The 20,495-nt window shown below is 40.9% G+C and overlaps 1 protein-coding gene across 1 annotated transcript; it reads right to left on the bottom strand.

Moving 5' to 3' along the window:
- Positions 1-518: 518 nt before the first annotated feature.
- MTPAP (mitochondrial poly(A) polymerase) lies at positions 519-14,467 on the bottom strand. Its single transcript, XM_065666669.1, has 9 exons — positions 14,252-14,467; positions 11,735-11,907; positions 10,967-11,200; positions 10,404-10,628; positions 6,413-6,624; positions 4,285-4,511; positions 2,967-3,059; positions 2,794-2,867; positions 519-1,395 (listed from the first exon to the last, which is right to left on the bottom strand). The coding sequence occupies exons 1-9, from the start codon at positions 14,433-14,435 to the stop codon at positions 1,057-1,059; spliced, it is 1,761 nt and encodes a 586-aa protein (XP_065522741.1). The 5' UTR covers positions 14,436-14,467; the 3' UTR covers positions 519-1,056.
- Positions 14,468-20,495: the final 6,028 nt, after the last annotated feature.

Raw genomic sequence — 20,495 nt, 5'->3', positions numbered from 1 at the left:
TAAAACACTTTTGTGGCAGATGGACAGAGAACTCAATGCTTTAAGTCAATGAGAAAAATTGACTCTCACTGGACCAACTGATCTGGAAGGGGGACAATCTCCGTTTAGCTGAGTATCTGAAAAATACAGCAAGCCTGGGAACAGGACTCCAGCATGATACCTGATTCCCTATAAATCTCTGAAGGGAATAAATCCTTCTGTGAAGTACAGTGAGAGGAAGGTTTTGGTGTTGTCTAGTAGGCAGCAACTTTTGAGGAGAGTGATGAGGCAAGAAGGACATGCAAAAGCCCCTGCCCGAACCTGAAAGACAGGTTTAAAGTGAAGTTGAAGGCAAGATGAGAAACATGAGTGTATATAAAAGTGTGGGTGGGAACCAGTCCTATGGTACAGACAACAAAAGAGTTGACTGAAGAAATTTGAAATCCAATGGTAAATACAAGAACAAAACCACTTTTCTACCACGGAACAGTTGCACTACTCTTGGAGAGCAATGTTTTATGAAACAGCAAACCCTACTATCTAATTCCATTCTCTTTATTTTGTTCTGGCACTATCTACATGAATGGAAAACAACTGCAGAAAATAGATACATGCACTTTGGTTTTACTGGTTTCTAAAACATGACTGGATTGGAAGCAATGGTTCTAGCACATTAATCTTTCACACTGAGGTTTTACCAAAAGGTGGTTGTTTCTTGAGCTTTTATTTAGCAAATCATTTGTATGTTAGCCAACAGAATTCCTGAAGGCTTCTTCCCATGCTGTTCCTCTCAGTCTTTTTTTAAACAGGGCCCAACTGAAGACTGTTTCCAAAATGTATCTGTAAAACTTGCATTTGAATGCTCTTCATTCATAAAACAGATGGAAAAGTGAAGAGCAAGGAGAAAAATGCACAGAAAGAAAGCAGACCTGTACAAAAAGCATCACAATGGAAAACAGAGGTAATTTTACTCTCCATTTCATCATAATAGAAATATTAAAAGTAATGTTCTTCAGACTGCATGTCACCTTCAATTCCTAAAACAGAATATTAGCTGCTGTGTTTCTGTGATGAAAGTCACTTTCCCACTGCTTTTTGTAGATTGTTTGGATTATTTAACTTTAAAGAGTCCAAGAGGTTTCTGATTGTTTCACTTCCTATTCCTTTCATCCTATTCTTCATCTTGTTGGAATTACTTTTTCCAAATGGTATCAGTAGGGCTGCCAGTCCCCAAGGCTCTTTATTTATCATTTGCTGAGCTTTCTCTTCTTTCCGTAAAATCCAGGCACTTTCTCTGGCCATAGCTACAAATTTCTCCAGCTGTGGCTGATTAACATTCTTGCTAATATTAAGGTCTTGTTCAAAGGGATTCCAGATATAAAGAGGAGACGATTCAGGTTTATTTACTTCCTTTCCCTGCAGACAGTGTAAAGAAAAAGCCAAAGTTGCATATTTGTATTATAGGCTGAGCAAATAACAAATGACTTGAGTTATTACATTAGCATTACAAGTATTTTGACCTAGTAGAGAACTTTTTGCAAAAAAAAATCCCAGTTATTATTAATCAAGTTAATTTTCCTGTCAACCTGACTGTATGACTCCCGTTCTCTGAATCCTCTTAGTGGTGGTTTTCCTTGCCGCATTCAGCTTAGATTTCCTTCAAGGTAAAGAACACACAACTACAGCTTAGCCTTTTTGGCTGTTCTCCCGTTTGCTTTTCCACAAACCTCAGACCTCACTCATTGCAGTTTCCTACTCCTATTTCCATTTGTGTATGGGCAGCATGAGTGTGTCATATTAACCTGCATAGCCCAGTGTGATAAACTACTACAAGCACTTAAAACTGTTCAAACCTTAATACTGTTCAAGCTCTTTCAGTGCTCATTAGGAGCTACTATAACAAAACAGGATTATTACTTTGGCTGAAATTCCTCCCCATTCAGTTTGTCCTTTAAGTACAGAGGTATTCAGGTCATGGGCAGTTTTGAGCAAGTCGCTGACAACTACGTAGTTTGCTATTTAAACACACTTCCATCTCAGTGCTTATCAGTGCTACTTGGCTGATCTGCTCTGTATTACGGAATCTCTTCAGGCCTTCCACCACAAGCTGTAGTGGGGATCTACGAGCTACTGCTAGTCCAGGAAGTGTCCATGTACATGCTACATACACTCGCCTAGGGCCAAGAGGACTGACTAGTTAAACAGAAAAACAGCAGCAGCACAGACATTTGCCCTGACAAGCTCAGGCTTCAACATGTATATATTTTTTGCTTGCCTTTTTTAAGGCTTAATGGCAAACCAAAGTTCCCCAGCTTAATAAATCAGTTTCTAAGATCAACCACCAGCAGCAAAAAGATCTGTTAATGCCAGTAATCCATAGTGCCCATGCAGGAAACAGAACACAAATGACCACACAGCAACACAGCACTGAAACCCTTGTAAGAAGACCAGAAGGAACAGGTGGAAGTTAAGGCAGCTAGTTATATATGTAGCAAAATAGCTTCTGTTTTTAAAACTGCCAATTTTATTACAGGGTTTTCATGAAAAACCATACAGGCCCAGCATCAGAGTTTGTGCTTTCCAACATACCCAAGTAATGACACTGCAAATGTCCTTAATGGTGCTATAAGTGATAAGGCTTTGAGAGGAAAACCTTCCTTCACAGGAAGGACTCTGTTTTTGGATACAACCAATGTAAATGGACTTTGTACATGCAATTAAAAATGACAGAAACTCCTGCGTAGCATATGTAGTTTGTCAAATGGCAAGCAAAGAAATTCGGTTGATACTGATGAGAAATTAAAATTCATTCACCTTTCGAAGATTTATGGAATTCCTTCTGAAATCAAAGTTTCCATAATATTCGAAAAAGTCACCCAACAATACATCTAAGGGAAAGAAAAACAACAGCCATCAGTAACATGAAAAGTTTATTTTCAACATACTCATAAAAAACAATTTTAAAATGTTGATGACAATTTACCTACCAAGTGTTTCTGTATTATTTGTACATTTAATCTTGCTTAAGTCACTAACAAATGAGCAATCATATCCTCCAATTACAAGCTTGTCTTTTTGATCTGAAACAAAAATCATGGGCATAATGGTAAGTGATAAATAATAAAATGCCATTGTGTTTAATAAAATTCAGGTAATAGACATGACTGAATTTGATGAATACTATTGTATTAAATACATCAAATTAGGAGTTCACGAGTGAACTTTCAGGTTAAGATTCCATCTAAGTGGTTAAAGATTTACAAGAAAAAAGTACATGGACAGGCAAGGAAAAGAAGCATGAGTAAATGCTGCATTTTTAAAAGAGTACAGGAATGAGGTGTAGGATATCTTTGTATCTCTTAAGTTACTTATTTTAAGTAACAAACCTGATATCTCTGCATGTAGACTTTTATCAAACACTAAACAGCACAAATCTCTGAGGCTAATAACTGTGAAGGTTAAAAAAAAAAATCAGACCCGAAGTGTCCATTGTCTTTTTTTAAAAAAAACTTAAAAGAGATTTAGGAATATTCTTGTAAAATTTCAGTGGTATTTTGGCTTATGCATTAAAAAAAAAATTAAATAAAATCTATAGAATTCTATGGAATGTTTAAAATGATTTTAAAGCAACTGGACACAGACCTTTTTCTCCACTCAGAACACTCAAAGCTTCCAGAGAAGCATGTCAACAACCAGAAGGCATGAGTGAGGAATCAAGAACTTGGGATATCATTTTCTATGCTTTTCTAAGATTTACTGAACATAATATGCCCTGAAAGCTATGTATGAAACAGCCACAACAGCTTGTTTGGGAAGATAAAAGTATTTGCAGACAACCTAGAGAGTCTCAAGGATATTCTAAATGGTGAGGAAAAAATATAGGCTTGCTTTTAAACATTTGGCATCTATAAAATAATACACATCAGTCTGCACAAAATTCTTAAGAACTGCAGAGACATCTGAGACACTACAAGTCTTCTAAAACAAAATAGAAAATAAACAAAAAAAAAAGCTAGCATGGGAGTACTGAGCAAATAAATGAGCTCTTAATTATCTGAAGCACAGAACAAGCATAACCTCTCTAAACAGAATTTAGTAGTGTATTGAAAATGGCTTTTTTGCCTTTAAAATGTATTATTTTCACAAAAAAATACATCTAAAACTTGTATATTCTCTTAAACATAAGGCACACATAGTATGCATTAGTATTTGAGGACATAAAGAAATTGCTTGAGTTCATTCATCACTTTAGAGAAAATAAATGTGAAAGTCACTGCAATAAACACATAAAATATCTGTCCTTACCTGCCAGTTCTTTAAGTTGATCTAGTGTTGGAATGATAGGTGGTGATCTCCTTTGCAGAAAAAACATGACCATCATGGTCAGAGAGAAGTTTGTAATCCAGGTGCCAGGAATACTATTTGTAAGTCCATGAACACGGGCCCAACATCGTACACTGAACACTAGTGCTCTTACACGGGAATCCAGACAACCATAGATGTACAAGAGTTCTGAACTTTTTATAGCGATGCTGAAGAAGGAATGAAAAGTAAGAGACATGTAAATAATGAGAGAACTGTGAAGTACCAAATGCAGTGTTCATTGTTCAGCCCTACAGCATCAGTAGGGTATCCATAAAAAAACACATTTAACTTTTATGCATTTAAAAATTAGAGGAGAATGCCTGAAATTGTTTGGGATGAAATATTTGGTAATCTTCCATAGTAGTAAGTATACAGTAGTATACTTGTTCTATATTGTAAATAACAATACTGCATTTGCACTGTTTCCTTGTTCCACATGACAGTGTGTGTTAAACAAATAAACAAAAACCAAACCAAACAAGCAAAAAAGAAAGAAAGAAACAAGAAAGTTCCATCAAGTACTCAGGAATGAAAATATACATAATGAAGGCAAAATCCACAATTTAGCCAGAATTGCCTTTGAGGTACATTAGACACTATCTCTATCCTAACAATATATTTAAAAATACATGAATGCAGACATACAATGAAATCTGCAGAACAAGCCAATTTTCAAATTACTCGTATTTGGTCCTGCTAGAAAACCCTACTAATCTGGAAGAATAAAGGTCTTCAGATGGATCAGGTTTGCTTCATCATATGGTCCTACAGACATTTATGTTGTGTACAAATGGGAGGACAAGAAAAAGTAGAAGAAAAATGGAAGCATGGTGTGAGAGCAAAACTTATTTTGGGTTCAGTTTAAAGTACTTGTTGAACTACAGCTGCAGGAGTTTTTACTCCTAATCTTGCACTGAATTATTCTAAAAATCCACCATGGCATTTTGGGGAAATTTACCATGTCACAGTTTTGCAACACCTGAACTTCTAAAATTTCAACTCTGAAGTGCTTCCTTGTGTCCAGAGGTTTGGTATTACTCCAAATGATAACAGGACAACACATGCAGTCCCAACCAGCCAAACTGTCAGCAGAGAATTACAAGTAAATGCTGACTTTCACTCTGGCTGCCTATACAAAAGTAATTTAGTTGCAGGACATTTGTTCAGTACTGCCTTAACAACTCCTGCATATTCTGAAATGGAACTTTGGGCAATTCAGAAAATTCAGGCTAGGATCTGACTGTATCTCATGTAGACAAATCACAAAATCTGCACTAAAATTCTTATGAAAAGTATTCTGAAAGATAATCACTCACATTCTACTATTCCCTAGCAACAACGAAAAAGTTAGTTACTCATTTTTTATTATGGTACCCTTAAACCAGTGTTATGGATGTATTCTGGACTGTGGTGGATATTGCTTAATAAATAAGTGACAGCAAACCAAATCATATGTTTTACCATAAACCAAATGAGGGCAAGCTGTAAGAGGAAAAACAGATGCAAAGAGAGATTTCTAAGAAGCCTGCTCCCTCTATTGGGCATTGTGGTGAAAGGTCCAAAATGACAGGAGCACTTGAGATTCTACTTTCAGATGTTCAGCAAGTTAATTTAGCATTCAAGATACCTTGCCGACAAACAGGTGTATGCAGACCCCTACGAAAAAAAGGACACCAAAATAACTAGAAGCCAAACAACTGAAAACTAACACAATGGAGCTGCTTAATGTGAAAACTAATCAAAAGAAGACAGTGCATATGCCCATATAAATGAAGGGAAGTAATAACTAATAAGCACTGCCTTCTTTCAATTCCTTATTAGTCAACCTTACTGTATAGAGTGTTTTCAAGTCTTCAGTTTCAGCCAGCAAGTATTTCCTATGCTGAAGAAAGATATCTTAAGTACATCAAAACCTAAGCTCTATAAAGTCAAATATATCCTTTTTACTTTCAGAGCCAACATTCACTTCTGTTAACAACGCAAATGAGTAGACAAAACAATTTTCATTACAGGTTTTCAGAACATAATTACATTAGTATTCTTTCTAAACTTTTTAAAACTCTCTCACCTGTTGCTCACTGACAGATCACACTGGAATCCTGTTGGCTGATGGGAAAATTTCACCAGCGGGCAGCGAGCATTGAGTATCTTCTGTACACTCACACATCCAGGACCAAAATTATCAAGGCAATCACCAACCACAGACAGAATTTTCTGGGTTGCTAATCTTTCAGACGGTAATCTTTTCATTTGATACTCCATGTCAAAGGGACCTTTTTTCTAACACAGAATTTTAAAAGTAAAAGTGTTAGCCCTGGAACCAGAGACATTTAAGAATACTCGTGATAGACTACAACTGTTAGCAAAAGAGTTTCAATTAAGGACTGATAGACAAGAATTATTCAAGGCAACATGCAGAACTCTGAAAAAGGTAAAAACATACTGTATTATATTTTATATTCTTTTTTAGTGATTCAATTTTTCCAGATCAATAGTAATCAACTTACCCTCATCTGAACAAGTAACTTTACAGTATAATACTACTACATATCACTATTGCCTACAACAAGTAATTCTGGAATTCCTGAGAGCATATGCGATCTGATTGAAAAGAGGAGCATACGGTGAAATTAGAGAGGCAATCAACAACCAGAATACCCTTAATTTCAAACCACCAGTAATTCCATTTCAAATCCTCAAAGAACAATGCATTATTAGTGAATCAAATATCAGCGTAAAGGACAATATCTTTTTCATTTAAAAAAAATAATTAAAAAAAAACCTGAACATGCAAATAACTTAATCCTTCAAAATGAACATAAGCTTCTGTAAGACCTAAAACAATCACTTCACTACACATACAGTTTTTATGACAAACAAAAACACCTGCAAAGATGTATCCTGATAACATCAGAAATCAATTTTCCTGTAGATCTTTGTATTTCGAACTGATTTGTAGTGTGTATCTCAGTAAAATAACTTCATACCTATGAAATCTCTGTTCTCTTTATAGTCCCTCTATGTTTTTAAGAAGCCTCAGCTAATTTTGCTTGCTAATTCAATAGCTAACACTGATTTATTACCCGCCTTAAAACACATCATGAGTGAAATGTACCCTCTACAAACAGCATTACACAGTGACCTAACCAGTCCTCTGAGACACAGGGGGGGTTACTTTTGTTGTCACCAGGTTAGTGCAAAAGAAACATGGGCTCACAGACAGGAGAAACAATTAAGAAGTTAAGGATCTCGGAACCCTTCCCATAAAGTCAATTTAGGTGCTGAATTTCTGAATTGCTCCAGCAATCACTGAGGTGGACTGCTCTTGCCAACAGTTCTCCAGACAGCATGTGTTTGACCATACAAGGACAGAAGTCCCTCATTCATTTAGCTGTGTATGCATGCTACAGCAGGGCTGGCTCAAAGTGAAAAAAGCCTGTAACTATTAGCATCGAGGCAGGTAACAAGAAAGAAAAAGATGGGAACTCTGACAACATGTGGGTGTGCTGGTTTTTGGACCTTTTTGTTTGTGACAAAAATCACAACGTGCCTTCCGAACAGCGGCTCAATATCTCTCAGAAGCTGAATAAAGACTTTTTTTTTTTTTTGTAATGATAAAATAGATACTCTTAATCATTGACAGGACCTTCTCACATAGCTTCGGTGTCAGCTGGGCAGGATGAAGTACTGATACACTTGCCCCAACAGGTTCTCCACTTATTCTTGCCATGTCGCTCAGAACAGCAAATGTACATAAAGTAAACTATTACTCGGGGGTAAATTGATACAGTACCTTAAGCAAGAAGCATAACTGTTTTAACACAGAAATTGTTACTTTAAAAATATCACAGAACTCTGTTTTAAGTAATTCGCTAATATCCCAAACTGCCCATACGTTCAAAATGCCATACCCGTGGTCAAACATTACATTGATAATCTTGGTAAAGAATGCTCCCACTTTTGCTGCTTTTTAAATTCACAATTAGAAATCAGTTTACCATAAGACTAAAAATAATGTTACTTAATGTAAATAGGTACTGAAATGCCTGGTACCATTGCTGATACCTCCTAAAAGGCTGCAATAAAGCAAAAATCAGGGGATACCCATTTCACTGCTGCTCTGTCATCTTACAACTAAAGCCACCTCCCCTTGTCTTCATTTGTTCTAAGACAGTCAAGTTACATATACTAGTCATACAATTTGCCAGGGAGAATATTGTTCTCCCTACAAATCACACTGCCAACTATATGAGACTTTTGCCACCTTCTGAAATATTGTCTGTTGCAAATCACAGGCAATGGGACAAATGTTAGTACCAGGTTTACATGGCAAGGTTTTGGTAGTAGGGTAGCTGCAGGGTTGGCTTCTTTAAGAAGCCACCAGAAGCTGCTCCTAATGTTGGACAGGGACAGCTCTAGCCAGCTCCAGCCGCTGGCCAGAGCTCAGGCCATCAGTGATGCTCTAATGTTCCTTATTTTACATGCTTTCACATTGATGCAGCAGATGTATCCATGTTTTAACACTGTAAAATGTCAACAAAACCAGTAAGATCATCACCTTCAGTGCATATAGTCTGTGCTTGCACACAAGACAAAAGCTTCACTGCACGACACAGAGTATCAATGTGCCACACAGCCTATTAACCTACCATGTAATCTGAAGGCACACACTCAGCTAGTATCCCTGCTGGCTTCTTGCTGCAGCATCCCCAGAGTAATGAGCCTGTGAACTATCCACAAGTAATCACAACTGCTAGTAAACTCGTCCATCATCAAGTAACAATAAAATTCACCACAGAACGTCTATTTCTACAGGGGATGAATACAAAAGAAAACAGCTAGTTACAAAATATGCTTTGAAAGCATAGGCTGAGAAAGTTGGGGCTGTTCAGTCTGGAGAAAAGAAGGCTGGGTGGAAACCTCATAGCAGCCTTCCAGTATCTGAAGGGGGCCTACAGGGATGCTGGGGATGGACTATTCATTAGGGATTGTAGTGATAGGACAAGGGGTAACGGGTCCAAACTTAAAAAGGGGAAGTTTAGATTGAATATAAGGAAGAAATTCTTTCCTGTTAGGGTGGTGAGGCACTGGAATGGGCTGCCCAGGGAGGCTGTGAATCCTCCATCCCTGGCGGTGCTCAAGGCCAGGTTGGATGAAGCCTTGGGTGACATGGTTTAGTGTGAAGTGTCCCTGCCCATGGCAGGGGTGTTGGAACTAGATGATCTTAAGGTCCTTTCCAACCTAACTATTCTATGATTCTATGAAAATGGTAATTTTATACTCAAAAGATTTTTCCTTCAAAACTTAAGAGGCAACTTTACTGTTTAAATGTAAAGGGTTCTTAGATTTTAACAATTCACACACAATGTGTGTGTGAACTCTTCAGCTGACATTTTGCTTTCACTGTGTCTGATCACTGCAATAGTATTAAATACTATGTATGTTTGAAGGGGTATTTCTTTAAAAGTAACATATGTAGCAATATAAAAGTTGTACAGAAAAGCTGAGCAAATTTTTAATCTTCAAAAGCTTGAGCCTATCATGATTTTATTTTTTTTTTAAGGAAAACAAAGCTAGTTTTTCCCAAATTATCTATCATCGTACAAATGAAAAGTTTTCAAAATGCCAGAATCACTTAGTTAATAACCCATTCAGCATCCATGAAAACCCTAAAAATCAAAGCCAAGCTTTGAAAGAGCATGGATGAAGCCCAGCACCTTCATCCATGAAGATGAAACCACAACAGTAGAATGGAAGGTCTGACACTGCATTTGTTTCAGACAATGAAGGCCTTTTTCACAGGGAAATACACCCTACCAGTACAAAGTCTACGTAAACACCAAAACATTTTCTTCCTATTGCAAGGAAGATGTCTTTCATGTGACATCCAGCTTTTGAAAGTCTTCAAATCCAAACATTCAAATAAACTTGTTCACAGTCTATAGTATGAACTCATGTAAAATCTAACTATAAACAAATTGATTCCTGCATGTGAAACAGCAAATGAGCTGCTCTGTTGAAGAAATCCAATAGGTTAAAGATGCACAGCATAATCTTACCATTTTTGCAGCATGCTTTTGTGTATCACGGAAGTCCAGAAACATGTCCACATCACATCCCAATTTGCCAAAGGTGTTGACTGAAGAGCCAAATGGCTTTACTGTGCTGTCTGGAAAATACGCACGTGCAAAATCCTGAACCAGGGAACAGACCAGATATCGGAGCTTGATATTTTCATCTGTAAGCTGATACTCATTCAGTAGGATGTACATCTGACTGCTTATCTAGGTGAGAAAATAAATACTTTAAATATAAGATCACCTATCTTCTGTCTACTAGCATACATTTACATCTACTTAACATCACTGCAACTGGAAGATTTTTTTTAATCTCGAATGTGCTTATTTCATACAGAAAAAAATATTTTTGCAATTCCTAATCTCATCCACATATTTCAATGAAGGAGAATCACACACAAAATTCTAAGAGGGGTTGCTTTTTTTTTTTTTTTTTTTTTACAAAGTAGAAATAAATTGTTTTGTAAGTTGCACATGACTACTTGCAAATCTGAATTAGGCATGGTTCATTTCTCATTGAAAGAGATCGAGAAACCTCTACTTACACTGTCTGCATGACAAAGCTTCTCAATAAGCTCTTTCACTGGAATGTGAGACTGAGGAGAGAGATGAAGTGGTGTCTCTTCAGCAGCTTGACTAACTGGGTTTTTCAGCATGAAAGTAAAAAGTCTAGATTTAAATGGAACAACGTGATACCCTGCAGCACTCGGGACTCCAGTGGCATCCTGCAACGAGGCTATACTGTTCTTTTCCGAAAATTCTATTAAAGCATGGATACCCTAAAACATGACAAATGGAAACAGAGAGGGTTAGATAAATGCATACAAGCCCTGAACTGATACTATTTAGGTGTTGCTGGGAGCATTGAGACAGTTTAATGACAGTCCTGAAGCCAAATGCGAGGCCTTGTACCTCAACAATTTTTAGACACTTCTTCACAAGCGGTCAGAAATATTTAAGATATGCTATTATTGGCAGTAAGCACTAAACATAGAAGTTCTAAAATCTATTTATCTTCAAAACTGCAACACTTAGGAAACACATAAAAAGAGTTATCTCTGTTGTCAGAACAATGCACAGTACAGTGGTATGTGAAAGTTTCAAAGGTTTAGTGTAAAACAGGTTGCTAGCTATGCCTTAAGTGTTGCTTAGCTGATTTATAAATAAAAATATGTTGCTCAGCAACATTAAGAAAGATAAAAAATTAATTTACTAATTATAGATAATTTTCTTAACTTGCATATATGAGGCCTTGAACAAATGCTGGCATTTGTTTTTGTCTAAGTCTAGGTTTTACTTTGTTAATTACTTACCCGATTTTCAAAAAAGAAGTGACTTTTAATGTTTCCATGACTGGATAAATACTGCAATAATTTTTTTTCATTCAGTTTTGGTGGGCACTTAATTAAAACAGTCCGTTCTGCCTGCTCCAGTCGTTCTGTTTGGACCTCAGCAAATGTCTTCTTTCTGGTATTGACTTCAGCATCTGTGAGAAGAAATGAGCATCAAGACTCTTCTATACAAATAGGAAGGTTTAAAACTGATTTTAGTACACTTAGTCTCTTTCTCTGGATTGAACAACTGGCCAAAGGTTTGTCCCGGCTCTCTGAGAGGATCACAGCAAAAGAAAAAGCAACCAAGAATGAGTGAAAGACATGAACTTTAGGGTATGTCTGTCACAAATGCATACATTTGTAAGAACAAGGAATAGCAAATATAGGAAGAAAACAATACTGACTTCCCCTGATGCCATAGGAAGCTTGATAATACAAGGAATCTTTTCTCTCCTTTGATTTAATGTTCACCATCAAAAACATTCAGCATGCAGAGTCAGACTCTACATACGAGTCTGGAAATACCAGCTAGTGTGTGAGGCAGAGCTAGACCTTTGGCAAGCTATGCTGGAAAGATAATCTCAGCTACCACAAAACCAGCACTTTCACCTTTGGAACAATTCAACATTGGCTTATTTCTACAACTCATCACCTTCTTTTACAGTAAACTCCTACTCAAAATTTTCATTTAATACTATACTTTCATCTGCTCTACTACAATAAACCCACAGATCAGTCATATCTTGCCACACTATTGGCAATCTACATTGCTGCTGACAGCCCACAGAATTAACATGGAAATGAGACACACTGAACACAGACACTTTTTTCTTGATTGCATACATGAAAAGGGGACATATCCTGAAATTTGAAATCATAATCACTTGCCTGCATAACTCTCAAACTAATCTACTGACCACACCACATTACTACAGCCTGTGAAGCTGCTGTCTGTTAATACTGCCATTTTTAAGTCAGGCTGGAGAACATGCAGTCACTTCCCTGCAGCTACTGTCTGATACAGGAAGACTCAGCAGACCACTCTATTCTATGGTTTCGATTTTGAGGAACCCATGGGATATTGTGACCTCACAAGAATCTTAACTATCACCTAATGACATTTGTTAGTATTTGTTATTGTTAAAAAAAAAAAAATAAAAATCAAGCTTAAATGGGAGATTTAGCTTAGATATAAAGATGAAATTCTTTACTGAGAGTGGTAAGACACTGGCACACGTTGCCCAGAGAAGTTATGGCTGCCCCATCCTGGCAGTGTTCAAGGCCAGGCTGGACAGGGCTTTGAGCAACCTGGTCTAGTGGAAGGTGTCCCTGCTCATGGCAGGGAAGTTGGAACTGGGTGATCTTAAGGTCCTTTCCAACCCTAACCCCATTCTACGATTTTATTTTACAAACGTATTGAGCTCTTACATAGTCTTATAAATATGAAGCAACACAGTTGTTATGACAGCTTAGTTGTATATAGCATTTTTCATTAGAAAACCAGAGTTTATGAAGATGATAAATATCCTGTTTTTCCTTAGGGGCAGAGCAGTATGAAGTGACTCTGATACAGAAAGGACAAGTCACGTGGATGAGTGCCACAATCAGGAGATGAACCCGGATCCTCTCGCTCCCACAGCTCTCTGCATTATGCCAGATTGCCCATGTGATTCCTGCCTGATTTACTGCCTGTACATGCTTAGTTACTACAGCAGATGATGTGCCCTGACATCTCTTCCTGGCTCCACTGTCATCTGTGCAGTCTAAGCACAGCACAGGTACATCCAAAAGGTGGTTGTAAGTATTTTAAATGCGAGAGAAACAGTCCATTTCGCTTTCTTCCTCTGTTCCATACAACATTTCCAGTTAGTCCAAAGTTTTACAGTTATTTTAAACAGGTATACACCAGCACTCCTGCTGCAATGAACGACACCATTCTCCACATGGTGCTCGTAGACACTAATGCTGCCCTCTGCATGCTGATGCTAATGCAAGTATACACACAGTCATGTAGCAAACCAGGTCCAAAAAATGGATCATTAACCGAAATCTGGACACACTCCAACCAGTCCACGTGCCTTTTACGTCGGGGGCCCGGAGCTGAACGCAGTACTCAGGGTCTCAAAAGAGTGGAATAAACGGGGAAATTCATTCACCTCTAGCGCGTTTGTACGCTTAATAAACCAAGTCCCAGACAACGCTTGCAGGTTCTGGCCTTCCAGGCTGCACCCTGGCGCTACGGCCGGGAAAGCACCGGCCAGCACAGCTGCCGCGGGATGCCCCTGTCGCTGCAGGGACTCCGGGGCCTGGGAAGGTGCTGAAGCCTGCGGCGCCGGCACTGCCCAGGCGCCTCTCCCGAGGCCGAACTGCCCTCCGCAGACACGACAGGCGGACAGTCCGCTCCCCGCGCCCTATCCTGACCTCATCGCCGCCCGGGAGGCACGGCCGTACCGGCGACACCCTGAGGGGAACGTGTTACGGCCCGGCGACCCCTACCTTCACCCGCCTCCTCGGGGCCGGCCGCCTGCGGCGCCCTCCGCACCGCAGCGCCGGAGGAGCTGGGCCGGACCTGCCCGCGGGGCTGCCCCTGTCCAGCGCAGCCGCCGGTCGCCGCCGGGCCGGGGAGGCGCAGGTGGCTCCGCAGCACAGACAGCGCCCGCCCGCCCGCGCGGTGCGCCATTACCGGGCCGGCAGCTGCCTCTGCGCAGGCGCTCGCTCTGCCTTGGATGGCGGTCGGGGAGGCTCAATCTTCCTTCGTCTGGAGCGGAGCGGCTGCCGGACTCCCGGGCTGCCCGTGCGTTACCGGCACGACGTTTGCTGGGCCGGGAAGGGCTGTTGTCACCACCAAGGCGTGTGAGAGCAGGCAGCTGCCTGCTTTAGCATGCGAGAGCAAACTAACCTGCCAACCCAGCCCAGGCCGGGCGCAAGGCGTGTGGGTGCGGGCAGCTGCTTAGCCGTGTGAGGAAGCACAGAGCGGGGTAGGCCTCCTGCGTGCCCACCTGCCAGAGCCTGCGGTCGCCCCTCGCAGGACCCCAAGCCAAGGCCAGCCGAGGGCGGGAGGGTAAAGGTGGGCATGGAGGTGAACCTGAAGGTGCCGATGGCCGAAGTGATAGGGACCGAATGCAGGTTTCAGGTGATTGGCTGTTTAAGAAGGGGAAACACTGGTGATAGCTACTGGTGATAGCTCGAGGTGCAGTCAAGAAATGCATTAGGGCTTAATTATTGAAGTGTACCAAATAAAGAGTTTATTTCTTAATAATAAATACATAATAATGTGTCTGCCCCATCCCTGGCAGTGATCAAGGCCGGGATGGGGCTTTGAGCAACCTGGTCTACTGTGAAGTGTCCCTACCCGTGGCAGGGGTTTGGAACTGGATGATCTAGAAGGTCTGTTCCAGCCTAAACCATTTTGTGATTTGTCTGGTCCCATGCCAGAGGTGAGAAAAGGGAGTTACTATAGAGAAGGCAGCATGCACGTTCTGCGGGATCAGAAATGCAGTGGTTAGGTCACAGAGCTGCAGGGAAGTGGCCTACAGCATGGTTCCCAGGTATGGACTGATGAAAATGCCATTTTTGTTAGTATTAAAAAATAGTTATTTTTTAAAGATTTATGGGCACACGTGTATGTATGTTAGGCTGGGCTGTGTGGCTCTTTTGTGTGTTAGCAGGTCTTCACTGCAGAGCTGTACCCTTGGGAGCATCCTAGTAAGTCAGGGTCTGTAAGTAATTGCTATGACATACCTAGGGTTTGTATCCTAGGATGATCCTGAATCTGAGTAGATTGCTTTTTAAATACTGCATTTCAGTTTACACCCTACATACACATGCCATGGAGCAGAAACCTGTGTTTCCTCCATCTTTCCATGGTGAGTTTCCTCTGGAATCCTATGACTTGTCCTTCATAAATGCACTGATGTGGAGAGAAATTCCTCCTCTTTTCCCCTTTGAAGCTGGTCTAAAAAAAGGAAAATAGATTCATTATAATTAATTGTGGGTTTAGGAACACTAATAACCCAAGCAATTTCCTAAAAGAGGATACCGAAGGTTTCCTAGCTTGAGAGATGCTGTGTGTAAGAATGTGTTTGCTCAGCTTTAACCTTCCACGTTCAAGGTGCTCCCAGTTCTGCCTTCTTCTAGGCCTGGCCTCTCTCCTTTTTACCTCTCCTGTAGCCTGCCTTCTTCCTTAGTCCCCTTCAGTTTCCTTCCTCTGGTTTTATTTCAGTGATCTTCAGCTTGCTTGCATTTTTTCACAGGTGTTTCTTAGTAAATGCACTGAGTAGTTAGTGCAACTGGGCAAGGTCCAACTCAACATAGGTATGTATTTCTTTATGGAGGTTTGCCGATGTGTTTATCATCTGTGTATTTTTGGAGAATAAACCTTGTGTGAACAGATGTTAACACTGCTAGCAGTATTCTACATGCTAAGTTATGATGCTAAGGGAAACAAAATCAATTAGTGAGCCTGTCTGGTTCCCTACAAATTTCAGAATGTCATTTGTGCCATACTTTGGGCAGTTTTGAACAGCACAAGACAAGTAGCAAATGTGCAATCTTTAAACAAGGGAATCAGTGTGTCTAGGTAATGGAAACAGAAAAGGGGTTGTAGGTACTGATAATAAACACTGGAGCCTAAGGAGAGCGTTCTGAAGCTGTATAATGAAAGTTTTGCCACCGACTTCAGTAAGCAAATACTCATTATAGTGCAGATAATAAACAGAAAATACAGTTTGTGTCTCATGAGACCTTGAGGTTCACCTCGTCTGCTCCTAGTGCTGCGGCAACTGGGTTTGGTGATCAAGAGGTGCCACTTCTCTCCTTAAAAGCTAATTTGGTGAAGAGGAACAGTTGGGCAGCGCAGTCCTGCAGGAGTTACTGCCTTTTGGACAAGAAATAAAATATAATCCTGCCCAATTTTAGCAATTACCGAGTTTATGCTGCTGTCCCCAAGAGCATTTCCATCCCACTGCTGCTAGCAAATCCTTCACGTTGTCCTATATTCCACCAGTTTCAGCTGAATTTTTATTCCTGTAACCATAGAATCAACTATGTTGGAAAAGCCCTTAAAGGTCATCAAGTCCAATCGTTAATAATGCTTGAACTCGGTGTGCGTAGGGAGCTGGCAGGATCCCCTAGATGCTCACGGATGGCACCGGGGCTCTGGCAGCCCCGTAGCCGCGCCCAGAGCAGGGCGGCGCAGCTTCCCCCTTCCAGGAAACCGAAATAGAAACCTCAGCCGGGGCCGTCTCGGTCCCCCGCCCTCGGCGTGGAGCGGGCGGTGCCACCTGCGCCGTCCCCGTCTCCGGGAGTTCCCCGTGGGACCCAGCCGAGAGCGCCTGGCGCTCCCGGCGTGCTGACGGACGGACGGACGGACGGACGGAGCGGCTTCTGGCGTCCCGCGGGTAAGCGGGAACGGGCTTGGGGCAGTGGGGCCTCGGGTCAGGCGGGAGAAGCCCTGGGGAAGTGCCGGAGGGACGGGAAGGGACGGAACTGCGGTGCCGGTGAGGAGACGGCGGGGCTACTCCGCCGCTCGGCCGGCTGGCAGCAGCGATGGAAGTGCTGGAATAGAGCCGGGCAGGCTCCCAGCTGCCCTCCTCTCGCAGTGCATCGTGTTTGCGCTGGAGCCGTTCGATCCGCAGCACCTGTGCTGCTGTACCCGGGGTCTGCAGGAGAGGGGGACACGAAACTGTCTGCACAGGCAGCGGGCGGGGAGGGAATACACGAACAGTTTTCTGTAGCACGAGTGAAAAAGTGCGATGATGTACAAGTTGAAATTGTTGATAATCCTTGTTTCTTAATAGCAGAACTTTTTTTTCCCCCCACATTTTTTTTTTTTCCCCCGAAGAGATTGTGGTTCTTGAGGTCTGTCGGTAGCTTTCAGTAAAAGCGAATAGTAACTTGTTTTCATCACTGATGGACAATTACTTGCCATTCCATTTACTGGAAATTATTCCCTAAAAGCAGCACAAGAAATCTTTATTATGGGTGTAGGATTGTATTAAGCCAGTCGGTGCAGCTTTTGATTAGTTGGGTTTGTGGTTTTTGGTGCTTTGGTGTTTTTGTTTCTTGAGTTTGTTTTTTTTTTTTTTGGGGGGGGGGGTGCAAAGGATGGGGAGGGTATTTTGGGGTGTGTGTGTGTTTGGTTGGTTTTATTGTAGGTTTTGTTTGGGGTTTTTTGCCTTGTTGATTCTTGACACACAAAAATCCCCCAGGGTCTCAGAAGGCTGGTGTCCAGTTACTGTTCATTTGATGTGGTGGATGTAAGGATGCTGTCAAGCAGCACACTTCTCAGAAGAAAAAAAAAAAAAAAAAGAAAAAATGGGTTTAAGGAAAAGCTGCTTGTGATAAATAGAGAAGTAAACCTTTGGCTTGCAAATTACTCACGTAGCAATGTTGAAATAATGGCAGAACTGGAGCAAGAGTCTTGTGCTTTAGAAATTGACTCAAGTGCTTACATTTAGTTTTATTTTTCCACTGAGGTAAGAACAGTTTTTTAAACTGAGAACCTAAGTAAAGCATACTTAGTGATATAATTTCTGTATGTACCTGTATTGTATTGAGTAATTTAGAATATTACTTGGGTCCTAAATACAGGTTCTAGTACAGGATTTTAGGGATAAAAATGAAGGATGGCCCTGTTAGCAAATGGACAACTTTTTTTGCTGGTGGTGAAAATATAATGCAGAAATTGCTGCATAATTTAAAAAATCAGCTTTGCAAAGTCTAGTCACTGCTCTCGTGTCAACATTTCGTGTTTAAAATTTGCTATATACAGGGAAAATGGAATCATAGAATCGTTAAGGTTGGAAAAGAACCTGAAGATCATAGAGTCCAACCGTTAACCTAACACTGCCGAGTCTACCACTAAACTGTGCCACATGTACACATCTTGGTGACTCAACCACTTCACTGGACAGTCTGTTCCAGTGCTTGACAAGCCTCTCAGTGAAGAAATTGTTCCTAATATCCAATCTAAACTTTTCCTCGTGCAACTTGAGGCCATTTCCTCTTGCCCTGTATTACTTTGGAGACTGACACCCACCTTGCTACAATATCCTTTCAGGTAGCTGCAGATGTGAATGAAGGTTCTGCAGCTTTTCTCAAGCACTAAAAGCACAGAACTAAGAATGCATGGGTTGTAATCACTTTTTCTTGTTATTCAGAGCTTTTGGGGTAATAGTGATGCTGTCAAGAGTATTGTTAGTATTGTGATGTAGTTTTGGAACACTTTGAGGAACAGAGAAAGTTGCATTTGGTTTAAATTGTACAGATGCCTCATGCATGAAAATGTTATCAGAGAGTGAATTAGTTTAATTGTGATACATACTTGTCTTTATTCACAAAAGGCCCAAGCATCTAGGGGGTTGTGTTTTTCTCTAGAAAGTCCCTCGGGACTGGTTTCTAACTTCACCTGACTTTACACTTGCAGTCTCTCAGTTACTTTTATGACTGTACTGTTTCTTTTCTCTCCACCCCCAATAATTCAGCACCTAAAAAAAAGGGGGGGGGGGGGCAATGAATAAAAGTACTGCTGTGGGGAAACCCAGAAATCTCCTTTACAATAAAGAGTAAATGCTTTGTCAACAGCTTTTAGACTGGGTATAGAGCAGGAAGGTTGGATGATAGAGGTTAGAAAACACCCCTACTATCTATTTCCTCTTGTGTAGGTTGGAAAAGCCTGGCCTCTCTTAGCATCCCAGATATAAAACCTGGATCTCCCCACTTGAGTAGTGCTAGCGACCACAAGGTTTCCTCCCGGGCTGCTGTCAAGTTGACATGAGGCTTGGGTGAGCTGGTGTAGAGTGCTGATGAAAGTCGCTGTGTCTCTCTTGAGGGGACAGGGAGGGGCGCAGTGCTGCTCTGCGGCTGTCACCCCTGGGGGGTTGGAAAGGAGCATGTTGCATCACAGCACTCCACTTGCCTTTTCCTGTGCTGCGTCTGCTGAGCTGTCCTGTCCTGCCTTTTGAACTCCCAGCACATGGTCTGAGTTTCTTTTCCAAGTCCGACGCGTCATTTTACTTGGTTTTCTTCAACGTTAGAGCTGACGTAAATACTCTAACCCATGAGAAATATGTGCCACGGAGCTTCCACATCCTCGTGGGGAGGGTTAGAAAGATAATAATCATAACCAGAAACTGTACCTGGGTAACCGGCATTGCTTCATGCCCTCAGGGGACCGAGTCTGCTGTTTGTCCTTGAGATAAATAGGCTATGATTGCTGCTTTTCTTTTCTGTTTTCTTTATGTTTTCTTTTTGGTTTTGGGTTTGTTTCTTGTTTGGTTTTTCTGTTTGTCTGGTTTTGTTTGTTTGTTTTTTTTTTTAATTAGCTTTTTGTATGGTTGTTATCTTTTGCCCAAAATAGGTGGTTGCAGTGGATTATGAAAAAGAGAAGTGAGAGCTCTCTAAATAGGGCATGCTCTGCTTGGCTCTGCTAGAGGAAGAAGAGATCCTTCTTTTCTTTACTGTTAGCAAGCATGAGGCAGGGAGACTAAAACTCAGGACCTAACCATGGAAAAATTATTTTTCACTGCTACTTGGAAATCTGGATGATGATACAGTAGCTTGATTCTTTTTAGAGGTGTCATCTTTTTCTGCAGAAAAATCCCCTGTTATCTCAGCCTTGTGATGACTAGTTTTTCTTTCCATGAAACCTGTGAAGCAAATGATTGTATGAGTATAAACCAGTCCTTCTGCTTGAACTAGTATGCCATGGCTTTATTTGTTTTGCTTTTCTTAATAGACT

The sequence above is a fragment of the Lathamus discolor genome, chromosome 2, assembly GCF_037157495.1.
Source record: "Lathamus discolor isolate bLatDis1 chromosome 2, bLatDis1.hap1, whole genome shotgun sequence".
In the NCBI taxonomy this organism is placed as follows: domain Eukaryota; kingdom Metazoa; phylum Chordata; class Aves; order Psittaciformes; family Psittacidae; genus Lathamus; species Lathamus discolor.
This window is presented reverse-complemented; position numbering and strand designations above follow the sequence as displayed.